General features: G+C 43.1%; 1 protein-coding gene across 1 annotated transcript; it reads right to left on the bottom strand.

The window, feature by feature from the left end:
* Positions 1 to 890: 890 nt before the first annotated feature.
* LOC110538486 (low-density lipoprotein receptor) lies at positions 891 to 16,334 on the bottom strand. The gene is made up of 18 exons (XM_021625336.3): positions 15,954 to 16,334; positions 11,213 to 11,338; positions 10,971 to 11,093; positions 10,416 to 10,793; positions 10,165 to 10,287; positions 9,936 to 10,058; positions 9,632 to 9,751; positions 9,143 to 9,268; positions 8,187 to 8,358; positions 7,806 to 8,033; positions 7,574 to 7,692; positions 7,319 to 7,458; positions 7,052 to 7,193; positions 6,629 to 6,772; positions 6,266 to 6,514; positions 6,042 to 6,125; positions 5,764 to 5,927; positions 891 to 5,614 (listed from the first exon to the last, which is right to left on the bottom strand). The coding sequence occupies exons 1-18, from the start codon at positions 16,009 to 16,011 to the stop codon at positions 5,582 to 5,584; spliced, it is 2,652 nt and encodes an 883-aa protein (XP_021481011.3). The 5' UTR covers positions 16,012 to 16,334; the 3' UTR covers positions 891 to 5,581.
* Between the last annotated feature and the right edge of the window lie 590 nt (positions 16,335 to 16,924).

The raw sequence follows: 16,924 nt of genomic DNA, 5'->3' as shown, positions 1-16,924 counted from the left end.
TTTGGATGAATGTCACAAGTAGAGTAATGAAACAAAAGGAGGCTAAATATCCAGCTGAATAAGTGTCCTAGTTACTGACAGATGGTTAACATTATTCAGCCAGTGATCTACTTTATCTTTAAGTGTGTGCAGTATTGTCCTACTGTAACATGATAACCTAGTGTCCAAGGTCAGTTACCACCCATGACAGTCTAATATGGATGGGGACTCTCCTCATTTTCCTAATTTTCCATCTTTCACGATGGCCGCCAGAGTCACAACCTGAATGGAATGGAGATGTATGTGTGTTTGTATGTTTTTTATGTATTTACTGTATATGCATAAGTACAGACGTGACTGTGTGTGTGTGTGTGTTTGTATGTTTTTTATGTATTTACTGTATATGCATAAGTACAGACGTGACTGTGTGTGTGTGTGTGTTTGTATGTTTTTTATGTATTTACTGTATATGCATAAGTACAGACGTGACTGTGTGTGTGTGTTTTCTTGGTATGTTATCGTTTATCCTCCCTTCACAGCCTTGAACTTTGTCTACAGTAGGGAGCCTGCTACCAGGACACATAGACAGTTTGACCTGAGCGATATAGCCTGAGACCTCATTTCTTTCTTGGATGCTGTTCCTGTTATTCTTGTTTTTTAAGGCTGCCACCACAATCTGCAAATTGTTTCAGTTGGAGATGTGTGCTGTGAAAAGTGTTCTCTTGAAGTGTTCTTGTGCAGTAGCTTTGACATAAACTGGTGTCATTATGACTTTATAGACCAGAAAGCTCCTGGCAATATGACATGAAGATGAGATATTGCAGTCTACATATGGAAAGAAAGTACCCATACACGCTTCATCCCAGCTTGAACAAAAAGTAGGTCAATAAATAATCAGATCTGTGCAGAAACAGAGTGCTCCTTTTTCTTTATTTAAGACAAAAACAAGCTCACACTAAAAATCAGTCGTCTGAGTCCATATAATTAATCACAATAAATCAACATAGTCCGGAGATATAAAAAAGCTGTGTGATTTGTGTATTTACAATCATACAATTTCATAAATAAATACATCATATTTTCCAGTCAGGAATTACAGAACGTTTGTGTTATTCAACAGGCTGTCATCCTGCTAATGTAATGGCCATTGGTAGTGCCCTTATTATCTAAAAGGTTAAAGAAATGTAATTCTAGTAACATTTAATTCTCAAATTTGTGCTAAAAACCTAAGGTAATATAATAGATAGATAGATTTATGTGAAAGGTGACTATTTTGAAACTACTAAAGCATCTCAATATTGCATAATTCTGGAAAACCAAAGGCAGCGAACACAATTAACACAGTTAACTTGTAACTTGTATTTTGTGTATGTATGACACATTTACAACACAAAAAGACTTGTCAGACCAAAACGTCAGGCTTCAAGTAAAGTACCAATCACAGTGTAATGATTCTAAAATAAATATAAGCATTTTTTTTATGTACATCAAATGTTTAACGGTGTACAAATTCTACACTGGGACATCATGACCAATTTTTGTTATGAATATTTACAAATACATTATGAACATAATATTTACATATTCATGATCTGCACTGTTGATGTTAGTTAACACACATTTCTGGATTTATTCCATATGGCTCTTGAATTAAACAATATGTTTAGCCCCAACCCCACGTTAAAAAAGGAAACATAAACAAACCCTTTCACTGACTCAACAATAATGTCTTTGTTAGACTTAGGCCATATGTAATTACCCAAACTCTCTGTCTGTCTAATACCTGTAACACTGTGACATCCTCAAGGTCAAACACATTTAATTGTAAACAGTTAGACACATTCATTTCACTCAGATCTCAGAGAAAGAGGTGTCAAACATTGTGGTCTAAAGCCACCTCAGCACTATCATTAGTATTTGAATAAATCATCTGGTTAAAAGGTTAGCAGCATTATATTTAATGCACTTGGACGGCCTCTATTTCAGTACCTAGAACTGTCCTAATCAGTTTTTACTTAGTCAAATAAATATCTCTCTCCAGTAAACAATTCTGTGAAAACCATTGAAAGGAAACTTGTGTTTCTGAATCTAAATGAAGACATGATATGCTTCACTCTTAGAATAAAGGGTTTTAAAATGGTTCAGCTGTCCCCATAGTAGAACCATTTTTGGTTCCATGTAGAACCCTTTTGGATTCCACGTATAACCCTCTGTGGAAAGGGTTCTACCTGGAACCCAAAAGGGTTCTTCAAAGGGCTCTGCTATGGGGACAGCCCAATAACCCTTTTAGGTTCTAATAGCACCCTTTTTTTCTAAGAGTGTAGTCTGTGTACTACTGTTGCATGACACATGAACAATGAACATGGCTCTTATGGTCACATGGTCCCGTAAACCAATTTTTTAAGGCTTTCTGTCATAGAAGAATTACACAATTATATACTGCTCTCACACAGTTGGACAGGAAGCTTGAGAATGAGTGGATGACAGAAAGTTAGACAAGGGAGAAAATGAGAAAGTTACATCTCAGACAGACTGTCCTAAATCTACTGTCTTGGCTTGCAATTAAACACCATATTAGGGAAATTGACAGCAATAGTGTTACCAAGGCACATAGACATACAGTATAAGTGTCAGTGGGTTTAACCGCCCATTTGGATAGTGCTCCACTAGTGAAGCAATGTGGACGATTGGTATAAAAAGCTATGATTTGACTTTGTCCCTGTCTGGTGATGTTATAGAGGTTAAATTGGCTCATGCATAGAATTCAAGACAACATTCACTATCAAAGGGTTTCATTTCAACAAGTGGCTCAGGTGTTAGTTTAAGTCAGATTTTGATATTAAAACAATTCAGGAACAAATAAATTAGTCTAGACATGGTAAAAGATATGATCTGCTCATTATTTCTCAACATTTTGTCAGTCTCGGACATAAGTAAAATAAATACCTACGTTATTTACAATACCTAATTTCTGAATTCTACAGTGAACAAGTATTTGATACACTGCCGATTTTGCAGGTTTTCCTACTTACAAAGCATGTAGAGATCTGTAATTTTTATCATAGGTACACTTCAACTGTGAGAGACGGAATATAAAACAAAAATCCAGAAAATCACATTGTATCCGTTTTTTAAGTAATTAATTGGCATTTTATTGCATGACATAAGTATTTGATACATCAGAAAAGCAGAACTTGGGCCTCCCGGGTGGCGCAGTGGTTAAGGGCGCTGTACTGCAGCGCCAGCTGTGCCATCAGAGTCCTGGGTTCGCGCCCTGGCTCTGTCGTAACCGGCCGTGACCGGGAGGTCCGTGGGGCGATGCACAATTGGCCTAGCGTCGCCCGGGTTAGGGAGGGCTTGGTCGGTAGGGGTGTCCTTGTCTCATCGCGCACCAGCGACTCCTGTGGCGGGCTGGGCGCAGTGTACGCTAGCCAAGGTGGCCAGGTGCATGGTGTTTCCTCTGGCGCATTGGTGCGGCTGGCTTCCGGGTTGGATGTGCGCTGTGTTAAAGAAGCAGCGGCTTGGTTGGTTGTGTATCGGAGGACGCATGACTTTCAACCTTTGTCTCTCCCGAGCCCGTACGGGAGTTGTAGCGATGAGACAAGATAGTAGCTACTACAACAATTGGATACTATGAAATTGGGGAGAAAAAGGGGTAAAATTCAAAAGAAAAGCAGAACTTAATATTTGGTACAGAATCCTTTGTTTGCAATTACAGAGATCATATGTTTCCTGTAGTTCTTGACCAGGTTTGCACACACTGCAGCAGGGATTTTGGCCCACTCCTCCATACAGACCTTCTCCAGATCCTTCAGGTTTTGGAGCTGTCGCTGGGCAATACGGACTTTCAGCTCCCTCCAAAGATTTTCTATTCAGGTCTGGAGACAGGCTAAGCCACTCCAGGACCTTGAGATGCTTTCTTACGGAGCCACTCCTTAGTTGCCCTGGCTGTGTGTTTCAGGTCGTTGTCATGCTGGAAGACCCAGCCACGACCAATCTTCAATGCTCTTACTGAGGGAAGGAATTTGCTGGCCAAGATCTCGCGATACATGGCCCCATCCATCCTCCCCTCAATACGGTGCAGTCGTCCTGTCCCCTTTGCAGAAAAGCATCCCCAAAGAATGATGTTTCCACCTCCATGCCTCACGGTTGGGATGGTGTTCCTGGGATTGTACTCATCCTTCTTTTTCCTCCAAACACAGCAAGTTGAGTTTAGACCAAAAAGCTCTATTTTTGTCTCATCAGACCACATGACCTTCTCCCATTCCTCCTCTGGATCATCCAGATCGTCATTGGCAAACTTCAGACGGGCCTGGACATGTGCTGGCTTGAGCAGGGGGACCTTGCGTGCGCTGCAGGATTTTAATCCATTACGGCGTAGTGTGTTACTAATGGTTTGCTTTGAGACTGTGGTCCCAGCTCTCTCCTGTTCCTTGACCAGGTCCTGCCGTGCAGTTCTGGGCTGATCCCTCACCTTCCTCATGATCATTGATGCCCCACGAGGTGAGATCTTGCATGGAGCCCCAGACCGAGGGTGATTAACCGTCATCTTGAACTTCTTCCATTTTCTAATAATTGCGCCAACAGTTGTTGCCTTCTCACCAAGCTGCTTGCCTATTGTCCTGTAGCCCATCCCAGCCTTGTGCAGGTCTACAATTTATCCCTGATGTCCTTACACAGCTGTCTGGTCTTGTCCATTGTGGAGAGGTTGGAGTCTGTTTGATTGAATGTGTGGACAGGTGTCTTTTATACAGGTAACGAGTTCAAACAGGTGCAGTTAATACAGGAAATGAGTGGAGAACAGGAGGGCTTCTTAAAGAAAAACTAACAGGTCTGTGAGAGCCGGAATTCTTACTGGTTGGTAGGTGATCAAATACTTATGTCATGCAATAAAATGCTATTTAATTTCTTAAAAATCATACAATGTGATTTTCTGGATTTTAGATTCCGTCTCTCACAGTTGAAGTGTACCTATGATAAAAATTACAGACCTCTACATGCTTTGTAAGTAGGAAAACCTGAAAAATCGGCAGTGTATCAAATACTTGTTCTCCCCACTGTACGTAACAAGAAAGAGAGATTTTTCTCAATTCTAAGTGCTGTTAAATAAAGTTGCAGTCACCTCATATATCAAGGGCACTTCTTCACAAACACAACACCTTCAAATATTACAATTACATTACTGTTCTTTCATAATGGGGTTCAACTTCTGAACAGTCTTCTATTTGTAGGACATTTCACAGTTCAGACAAATAGTCTCTGAGAAAAATACTATGGTGTAGAATGAGCCAATAAAACTCAAGCTTGGTGGAGATGAGTTGATGGTCTCTTATGGCTCTGGATTGTGCACAAATGGGCAAGAAAGACACATGAATGAGAAATCTTCCTCCTTTTCCTGCTTTTCTTTCCAGAGCTTCCATTTGTCTTTGAGCACACAATGGTTTGGTCAGCGGTATGACTCTCTGCCTTCTTATGTCTTTGAGGTTGTGAGGTTAAAAAAATTCAATAAGATTGTCCAGGTAGCTTATATAAAATGTTTCTCTTACTCCTCTGCTCTCTCCTCTTAAAGCGTTTGTGTTGGCAGGGAACGGCAGCACTACGGTCAAGCCTCATCATCAAGACTCACAATCTGTCTCTGAGGGGAAGGAAACAAAGAGGAATACATTAGGTCACTGAACTACAGCTACTGTACAACATACAATAGGCTACATATGCTAATACAAAAACACTAGCATACTCCAAGTGACATTGAGATTGAGTGTGTATGACAGATTGGCCTCTTACCGGTGGGTAGGAGTAGCCGTCTGGACTGTGGCTCCTGCATATGTGCACCTGGTCTTCAGTGGTCTTCTGGTAGACTGGGTTTTCAAAGTGAATGGTGTTGGTGTTCTTCAACCTGTAGTTCCTCCACAGCAGCACGGCACCAAAGGCCACCAGACACACAATGGCTGAGAGACAGAGAGAGACATAAAGGTCAGAGGTCAGTTGATACTAAAGTGGGGTTTTTAAATCATTGGCGTGTAATAATCATGCTAACTGTCAGTGATGTTAAAGCATCTTACCTATAGGAAGCCCGATGTATAAAGCTGCAGGGGTTGAAGGGGCTGTGGGTATAGCAGCAAATTCATGGATGGATGGACGGATGTCTGAAGGGCAAAACAAGACAGATTTAGACCAATGATACACCATGTCAAAGTGTGATGTTCCAGGAAAGTCTCACCTTTAAAAATATTCATTGCTGATAACTCCTGCATTTAATGAGAGCACACATTTAAGTCATGCTTACCCTGAGTGGTGACTTGAGGCACTGTGGTAGTCTGGGCCTGGGGGACCCTGGGTCTATCTGGCTGGGCAGGCTGGGGGTTGCGTGGCACAGGCTTGGTAGTGCGGGGAGGCGCAGGCGTAATTGTGGTAGCGATGATGGGGGCCTTAGTGGTGACGCGAGCTGGAGGTGCAGTGGGGGTGCGGGCGGGTGCCGGTGGGGGGTTGGAGGCGGGAACAATGGGCTTGATTGGAGCTGCATGTGTTGGTGCAGCTGGTCAATATACAGATAACACTTAGGTTAGATATTATACAGGAAGCAAGGGATCATATATTTCCCCTGTGTTATGCTACATTGAAAGGCTGAGGGTGCTAGCTAGATATATACCTGGTACACATTTCCTCATGTCTTTGGCCAGCAGCATGTTGTCAGGGCATGCACAGGTGTACTTGGGGGAATGTAGGCCCACCTGGGGGGCTGCCAGACACATGAACTCACAGCCTCCGTTGGCCACCTTGCACCAGTCCCTGCCTGGAGTGGGGCAGAGGGGAGGAGGGGATTAAGTCTGAGGACTGGTTTGTCTCAATAGAAAGCACATTGCTATTGCTATGCTACTACAGCATTTTAACTTAATTGTAATAGTCTGAGGCTCCAGACACAAAAATAGCACTTAGAATAAAACGCATCCCTGAGGTGCAACCGTCACCCCAAAACCCATTGGTGCCTAACTCCAAGGCTACTCTTGCATAAATAAACTACTGATCTAACTAACTATGGGGAGATTAAAAATCTGAGAGACCTGATACATACCAGTTGGCTGTTTGAGGTTGTGGTACAACACAATGTCCTCTGGGGATACCAGGTGCTCTGCCACAGGCTTGATGTCCCTGCCTGTCACACGGTTGGCACTCAGAATGGCATTGTTGCTGACATCAGTCCAAAACACTCTTTCCTACACACAGAATACACAGTACTCCATTTAAAAATTTCTAATCTCTGCATAAACATATTAAATATATATGGTTATCTTCAGACTTATTTTCATTTAAAAGTTAAAGTTGTAATTTTGGCACTCACCTCAAACACAGTGATGCCTAGGGGATGGGCTAGCCTGTGTTCATCTATAATGAGTGTCCTTCGGCCGCCACCCTGGACGTCGATACTGGAGAGGGTGTGCAGCTTGGAGTCCACCCAGTACAGCCGCTGGTTCAGCAGGTCTGACCAGGGGATAGGACAAGAGAAACTAGTCAGACCAGAGTGACCATGCAGAAACACACACACAATTATGCATGCGCACCCTCACACACAAAGGTAAGTTATGAAAGTGCTCACCAAGGGTGATTCCATTGGGCCACACAATGTCGTCTGTGACCAGAGCAGCACGGTCTCCTCCATTCAGACCTCCCTTCTCAATCTTGGCTGGAGTTCCCCAGTCAGTCCAGTACATGAAGCTAGGAGGGCAGGAGAACACATTTATTGAAGCATGTCATCATTCAACAGATATCCTGTGTAGGCTCAATGTTTCAGTCATTATGCTCATTCCTGAAGCCAGTGTGGGACCTACTTGCTGTGGGGGTCGACCACAATAGCGCGGGGCTTGGCCAGGTCATTCTGGAAGAGAGTCTTGCGACGGCTCCCATTGGCGGTTGACACAGAGATGCTGCTGCGGATACTGTCGGTCCAGTAGATGTTGCCGTGGACCCAGTCAAAGGCGATGCCCTCCGGACCTTCGATGTCGCTGTCAATCACAACTTTGTGTTGCGCTGTGTCTGCAGCCAAGTCCATTGAGGTGCTGGATTGTAGGAGAAGGGTGGAAAATAGAGAGAAAATATATTTATTATACCATCATCGTCATTCTAATCATCATCCTCATCAAGATATCACTGGGAGCAATAGGAATACAACAGGGCTCTATGGATAAAGGTAACATGGAAGCTTTGCTCACCTGTAGATCTTCTTCTGGGAGAGGTCAGACCAGTAAATCTCCTTGGCAACCATGTCCATGTCCAGAGCCACTGCATTCTTCAGGTGGGGGATGACACGCGTGTACTCACTCTTGTCCAGTGTCATCTTCCTCACCTCATGGCGATTGGTGAAGAACAGATAGGCTACAGTGCCTGTGTGATCAGACGAGAGAGTATCGTTCCAATAACTGCAATGCATGACCCATGACGATATAAAAATAAACTTGATCAAAACATGAGCAAAGTAAGCATTCAATCTTTCTGATAAAAGAATGTATATGTTGAAAGATAATGATTAAATAATTCCACTCTGAAACCTTAGAATAGTATGAAATGGATTAGAATCATAAAATTATAATCTGATGATGTGTGTAGTTTTAGTCAGAATTAGATGAAACAATGTATCTGTATAGTGGAAAAACACAGACTGTCTGAGCAAGGCGTAGTTTAGGGTTTGAACTTCAACTGTGTTTGGACCGACCTGGCTAGGCCTCTGGGAAATTTATTTTTATTTATTTATTTATTATTTTTTTATCTGTTATTTTACCAGGTAAGTTGAGCGATATGATAGCATAGGGAGTACTTCTCAAGGTTTTCCTAATCTCGGGGGAATGGAACTGTCGGCTGGGTAGTGATACACAGGGGTGAGAACTATGGAGAAGGATAAAACTCACCTACTGTTTGTGTGTATGTATGTGCGTAGGATACCTACTGTTTGTGTGGAAGTATGTGCGCAGCTATAAAATGGATGTCTTTGTATAATGGACTTCAGAACGTTCTCGTGAATAAACACTTTGATTTTTGTAAGCTGGGACTCTTGTCTGCTTCATTCAACCAGAATCTTACAAACTCTGGGTTGCAGACTGAGTAGATTAATTGAAGTTTATGAACATTGATAACAAAATTCACATAACACTTTCTTAGGTCCAATACTTACCGATGGCCTTGCAGGCTTTAGTGGCTGGGTCGACCTGGTAGCCCTCCTCACACTCACACTTGTAGCTGCCCATTTGATTGACACAGATCTGGCTGCAGATGTCTGGGTTGGCACACTCATCGATATCTGTGGGAAGAGGTACAGGACAGATATGACGTCTGTGTAACTGGCACAGTGTTGGAGAAGGTAAACGGTGGCGTAGGGTCAGACGAAGGGTGTGTGACAGTAACAGCACTGAGTCATCATGGCCCCACAGGGAAGTGGTCCAGTCAGGACAGAGACCTTCTCAACCCAATAGCACCAGCTTTACACTGCCATACAGGATTGAACTAAGGCAAAAGGTATCAATGGGCACATCGCCTGGCACTAGGCCAAAAGGATGTACAGTCTGAAGTCCACATTGGCAAGGACATCAGATCCAATATGGCTGCTGATTGAGCCAACTTTTTGGGCTCTGTGGACACACATGCAGCTATAGTGGAGTTTTACCTTCACAGCGTTTCTTGTCCGTCAGGTAGTAGCCGGTGGGGCATTGGCACTCATAGCCAATCTTCAGGTCATTGCAGATGTGTGAGCAGCCGCCATTGTTGTACAGGCACTCGTTGGAATCTGCAGGGAGGGTTAGAGGAGAGAAAAGTGACAGTTCAACACACCAGTCCACAACTCCTTCTTTCTTTCAGCAACCACAGCTAGATAGCATTCCCATGGTTTCGATCCAACTCATTTTACGTGAGAAGCTAACCATAGGCAAAACAATATTCCCCCTATGTACATGTTCCATCTTCATACTCACCACACTCTCTGAGAGGCTCATCTGACCAGTCCCTACAGTCACGCTGCTTGTCACACACCTTCTCCATGCTGATGCACTCCCCACTACGGCACTTAAACCTGGTGGGACCCTTGCAATGGCTCACTGTGGAGGAAAGGAGAGTGTGACTATAACACAAAGGAAGTATTACCATTCCAGTAGGTCACAGTAGTAGAAGCAGGGGTAGAAGATTTATGTGGGGCAAGCCTACCATTGACACAGCCCATTTCATCACTCAAGTCTCTGCAGTCGTACTGGCGGTTACATTGGCGACCGCCGTGGATACAGGTGCCATCACCGCATTGGAACTCATCGGGGCGGCAGGTGAGGCGGCCTATGGAGAGAAGGAGAGATTGAGAGTTCAGTCAAAAATCCATATGCAATTTACATATTTGAGACAGAAAATTTTAAAGCGAATATAGCTAACAGTAAGAGAGAGGGAGAGAGAGGGAATGTACTCACTACAGTTGGTCTCGTCAGAGCGATCCAGGCAGTCGAATCCTCCATCACATTTCCAGCTGCTGTGGATACACTCCCCGCTGCCACATTGGAACTCCCGAAGGGAGCAGGGCTTGGGGGCACCCCCAGGGGCTCGCGTCCCACAGTTCTGGGGCCACTCGTCAGAGCCATCCGAGCAGTCAGCGTCTCCGTCGCAGGCCCACAGGCGCGGCACACACACAGAGTTGTTGCACTGGAAGGAGGTGGAGCTACAGGTGGTGGGTGGGCAGGAAGCCTCGTCGCTCCCGTCATCACAGTCCAACTCCTCATCACACACAAAAGAGGCCGACACACACTGGTTGTTACTGCAGCGGAATTTGTTATCTGTGCAGTGCTTGGGCGCTGTGGGAGGAACAGAGATGCGTGTGTTAGAGGGGAGCCTCATTTGTCAGGCTTATATCAGTTGGGAAAGAATGGGACTGGGAGGGAAAAAAGAGAGTAGATGAGAGAAGGGGCAATGTTGGGAGGTAAGTTGGGGAGAAGGGTATAATAGAGAGTGGAGAAGACAGGACCACTTACCACAGCTCTCCTCATCAACTCCATTCTCACAGTCTGCTTTGCCATCACAGAGCCAGGTACTGGGAACACACTGGTTCAGATGTCCACCACAGCTGAACTCTGTGGTTCCGCATGATCTGGCCACTACAGGTGCAAAAGAGAGAACAACCATCAGTTACTGAAACTGAAAAAAATGTTGAACTAGAAGTGTGGTTCAATCCTCTGTTGTATTCCTATTAGCTACGGCGGTATGTGTTACTCACAGCAGGTTCCGGGGAGCTCGTCAGTTCCATCTCCACAATCATCTGTGTCATCACACACCCATCTCAGCGTAATGCACTTCCCGTTCCCACACAGAAACTGCCTGGTCCCGCATATTGTCTCTGCGTCTATAAGGGAAAAACACACGTACCCACACGGTCAGTCCATGACTATTCATTCTGGTGAACAACAAAATCTCAAAATCAAAATGGGCTTTAAGGAGCATTTAACTGACTTACATTTACAACCCCGGATCCATTGTATAATGGGACCAAAATCTCTCATGAATGAAACCAATTGCTGTTCTATTTATTTCTGGGAAGCACCCAAACCAGACTCTTTCCAGAGAGGACACTGTATATAGCTGCACACTGATCTGGTACTTGTACTCCTGGCAAAGTACACAAATCAGACGCTTTCCCGAGAGGGGTTGCGTGGCAAGCCAAGCCCATGGCACTGCAAAGCCTTAGCAGGATAGGACAACCAGTGGTATTTCTCTGCTTTATCATCTACATACTGTCAGGTCAGTCAAGAACACAACACATTATTTCAACACCTGTATCCTGACATAATAAACTACAGGAAAAGGAAAATGTGTCTGTTTTCTGTAACTCTGTGGATGTTATCTGAGGCAAATACTTGAGCAGATCATAAATCAGAATGTGTAGAGTTAAAACAAAAGTGCCAGAGCAGGTTGATTCTGGTGGGTCTCATTTCCCAGCTTGCAGTCATACAGTATGTGACAGTGAGTGGTGGAGGGGATGGCTGTTCGGTGGGCTATGGCAGGGATGCTGGTAACACATCAACAAAGAGGCAGGGGGATGGGTGGGAGAGGCCCATTATGACCCTCTCCCTCAACATACACACATGTACAGACACATACACATGCAAATTCCAACCTGCCTATAGAGGAGGAATGTGGAGAATCTACAACTCAAACACATTCACACACACACACACTAACGTTTACACCTGCCATTGGTAGTGGAGAATGTAGATTTCTGTCAGTAATTGGTTGGTGATGACTGAAGACAAATGACAAGAGATCGTAGACGTACAGTACTGGCTGATGTCATGTTCTCCTTATTAACATCTTCATTATCCTCCATGCAGTTCTGAATGCTCTTCATCCATCAAACAAAGACCTTCTAGACATCCTACAGCTCTCCACCCAACCCCCTATCTAAATCACCCTAGTTAGTGAACTGGAGGAACCAATTAAGACACTGTACTTTACATCAGTGCCCCTGGCCGCAGAGATGACTCACAGCAGTGTCCAAATGCCACTGGGAATTATCCTGCACTTAGGCCTCAAAACACTGGATGGACACCTGTTTCTGATAGGAGCCAGAGGGAGGAGCTTGACCAGAGGGAGGAGCTTGAATCACATCACTGGTAGCTGATTGGGTCAAGCGGAAGGTTTGCATGATAGTAACAGTAGAGACAATAGTGGGCTAGGTATTCTTTTTACTGACCACTGAGGATGGATTTTCAAAACAGGACAGTTCCTGGGTGAGGTTTCTCACCAACAGTTTCAGTTTCAGGAACAATAATACCTACTGAATTGCACTTGTGTTATTTCAAGGAAGTAAATAAGGGAATTTGGAAAGATTTAACAATTTATGCTCATTGGAAGAAGGCCCATAGTTTGGCTTACATTTTCTTTACTGAGATATTTTGGTCATAACCTGTGCTTTTTGTTCTGTTCTATTCAACAGCAGATCTGGGAAAGTGGATGGAAATGAAATGGGGCCATCTAGTACAGATATTTATCTGTGAACAAACAGCATGAACATGAGAAGTCAATGTCCTCATTCACCATGTCTCCACAGCTGAACAGGTTACTGCCATTCCAGTTCTGGACCCAGCTGTCCCCATATAAGAGTGTACTATGAGCGGCTGTATTGGTGGGACCCTCTTCCATGTGCATTCCCTTTCTTTAAAGGTTTTATCATTAGTGACTTTAATCTTATCTTACCTGGTTGTCTTATCTATAGAGTTCCCTCATGAGTGAACAAGACAAGCCACAACATAAGAGCAAACCAACACGTGAATGAATACCCACACAACTGAGAGAGAACATAAAATAATACCCAGATGTGATCACATTTCCCACTGCCATCCCTTGGAAAACAGTTTGGGTTCTAGTAACTCACACAATATGACCCTCTAGGGCCAGGTGAGTATATTGACTTAATACCTGAAAACTCTAATCAAAAGCTATCAAAGTCTCTCTCTCTCTTTATCATATCCACCTGTCCTCATTCCCAGAGAGAAGTGATGGTCAGATGCAGGCGAATGCTCTGCCTTCAATAACATTTGGTTAGGCTTAAAGTTCAGTCCATCAAAGGCTCGGACTGACAAGGTTTACTGATTAACCTTGGGGAGAAATATAACGTGGCATGCTTGTTTGTCTGTCCTCTGATGTGTGGTGTGTTTAACTGATCTTCCGTTCTCTATCAGGACAAGCTGGAGGAGAGTAAACAGCTCTGCCCACTGTTTGATGAGCTATTAAAGCTGGCTAATAAAGAAAAAATCTCTTAATATGACACTTAGAAGGCATGGACATGGTTCACAGATAGCATGATAAAGTGATTTGCACAGGCTTACAGTTAATCAGTACCACTTTCTAAATAGGTGATGGAACAGATATGAGATGGGGCATGTCATTCTGCAACTACTTTTATTTATCGCTCAGCACTCACCATTTAGGCCCTCAGAAAATGTCAAGGCAAAAACTGTATTCTTTATGATTATTTGCAAAGAGTTTGAATCAAGTTCCCAGTGTGAGTCTCCCATTCGATGTCACATTCTCAATATATCTGCACGTTACTGATTGCGCAATATAAGGGCTGTCCGCTCCTCCTGATAAGACAATGGACAATGTGAGAATGAGCACAAACTGTTTCAGACTACTGACGCTCTCACAACAACACAACTCTGTTGTATCAATGGATAGGAGTGTGAGAGTCAGTTCCAACATGTTCCTGGCACTTTTTCCCAAACATTTCCATACTGGCCCCAACACTAACACTGGAAGTTATTGCATACAGGGCAGATGGTGTTGAACCAATACGTTGGAATGTTGCCTCAGGAGAAATACATAAAAGTCATGCTTTGTGGAGGTGGGCAAGAGGGATTCCTTTAATTCTCAAGGTGGCCAACCACAATGATGTCATAGGGCCATCAATGCATCATGAAAGGGTCAAAAACATGAGTGAACAACAGAGAATCTAGATTGAAATGTGACTGGTTATTACATCAGTTGATGAGAACACATATAGTCTATTGCAGCCTTGCTATGTAGCCTAATTATACAATAATTCACTTGTGATCTGCTGTACCTGAATTTGGAAGATTTTTGCACTTTAAAGCTAGAATGAGCAGTTGAAACAATAGAGCAAAACCCCACCCGTTTTGGTAAAAAGCTGAGGGATGGGCCTGAAGAAATGGAACCTCTCTCAAATTCAAAGACAGTGCCAGACTATGGATGCAAGGACTGACCATCCATGATATCAACATTATAGTTTGAACCACGTTTTGAGACTATGCAGGTTTTAATTTTTTTATTTAGCCTAAATTGTTTACAAACATTGGAGGGAAAAAAGCTTATATTTTGGGTTCTGATGGGGTTCAACAGCTGGACTAAGCTCATTAGGTATGCACAGTGGTCTAAGGCACTGCATCTCAATGCTAGAGGCATCACTACAGTCCCTGGTTCGAATCCAGGCTGCATCACAGCTGGCCATGATTGGGAGTTTGGCCCTGCAACGTCTGGGTTTGGCCAGGGTAGGCAGTCATTGTAAATAAGAATCTGTTCTTAAATTACTTGTCTAGTTAAATACAATTATAATCAATGGGTGTATATATAATTAGGTAGATACCCAAACCCAGTCATTGCGCTAATGCTAGTTAGCATTGGCTCGCTAAACTACCTCAAACGTCCTTCATACTGGCCACATGGTATCCACGAGTTCATCTGACTCTTGGGAAGTAAATGGCCTCATTGGCAAAATCCCATAGTATCCATTTAATTTATAAATCCTGAAATGGATGTAGGATTATAGCTTTAAAATAACAATAGCCTACTAACAAAATAATTGTCTTGCGCAAAAAAGTATTGCACAATAGTGCAAAACTGTAAACTGCCGCTCTTCTCAGCATGCACTACAATGCAAACATCCTTTAGCCTCGCCGGGCTCCAATTCCACAGCAAGCTTTCGGAAACGTCTTGTTGCACATTCTTAAATCTGATTGGCCACGGAATCTCATGGCCAACAACAAATCAGAGGCTTTTAACGTAGTTCATTCATACAAATTCCGGTAAAAATAGATAATGTAAATGTATCTAAAGGTACATGCGAGTGCAATGACAAAATAAATACTCGCCTACGCATTGTGTTCTGATAATAATAAGAAACCATTTGTGTTGCACACTATCGCAGCGTCTTCAAGATGCAACACAAATTTGACCTACATTCTACAAATAACAAGCCCCCTCCCCCGTCGTGATGCGTCAGGCGATGTCCAAGAGTGGGCTATTTAAACATTTCAAATCGTTTGACAACTTGATAATTTACGATAGACATAATATTTAACAAGAAGGTAGGCTGTGTTTAAAAATATACTTACTTTGCCACTATGTATTAGTGGAACAAATAACAAATAAACCAAATTAATTGGGAATTATTCCTAAATTTACGATATACTAGAGTAGACCTATGTTAGAATAAAGATACTTACTTGTTTGGACAACACAGCAAGCCAGGAACACCAACAGCACGCAAAGCAGCCGCCCCATAGTCTGCAGCCAAATTTTTAAAATGATTTACACTTTACTCTGACTGTCAATAAGGTATTATGATACAGCTATAACAATGTTAAAACGATTGTTTTATTTGAAAGTCACTGCTTCCAAGATGTTCAGTTCCTCTGCTCTTATGTTCTGGATTCAGATGCGCTTGGGACGAGAGGTTAGACAAAGATGCTCCTGACAGTGTAATCATGTTTGGCAATATCAGAGCAATTTCAATGTGGTCCAGTGGTGGGTTGGAATGGGAGGAGCCCAAGAAGCGTAGGGCGGGGTTTGAAGTGGTGTGATCTCTGGAATAGAGCCTCATTCCCGAAAGGCGTGTCTTCAGACGCTCTATTTTACTACTGTTTAACCCTTGAGTTTATTCTTAAAACTCCCCCCCCCCCCCACACACACACACACGAGGCGGGCCTAGACATACCAATATTTGTCTATAAGCTCATTCTGACAGGCGCTTCTAAGTATTCAAAAGCAGGATCTCCCTGGTCAAAACAATAGATAAAGATTGTTTGAAGTTTTGGTCACAACATGTTTCCTTGCTTTTCCGTGGAGTTGGTAAAAGTGGTAACTATAAAGGTGATTCTTATAGTGGTTCTACATTTCTATCTTGTGACATTTTGATAAAACTGTACATTTACATGACTCAGCTCAATCCAGACACAAACAGAAAATGACATAGGCTGTTGGGGTTCCTCGAGGTTGTCCCTATGAAATACAACAGCACTGAGTGGGGGGAGAGAAGAAAAATAAATAGGATGTTAGTGAACCAAACAATAAGCACAGAACATGTTATCAGGTCTATCATGATGGCCTTGATGACTAATTCTCATCTAGTTTGTACTTGCTCTATTTTTAATATTGATCTATCCAATGTCCATCAGTGTGCAATGACGCACCATCT

This window comes from Oncorhynchus mykiss, chromosome 12 (assembly GCF_057628025.1).
Source record: "Oncorhynchus mykiss isolate SJ-2025 chromosome 12, ASM5762802v1, whole genome shotgun sequence".
Lineage (NCBI taxonomy): Eukaryota > Metazoa > Chordata > Actinopteri > Salmoniformes > Salmonidae > Oncorhynchus > Oncorhynchus mykiss.
This window is presented reverse-complemented; position numbering and strand designations above follow the sequence as displayed.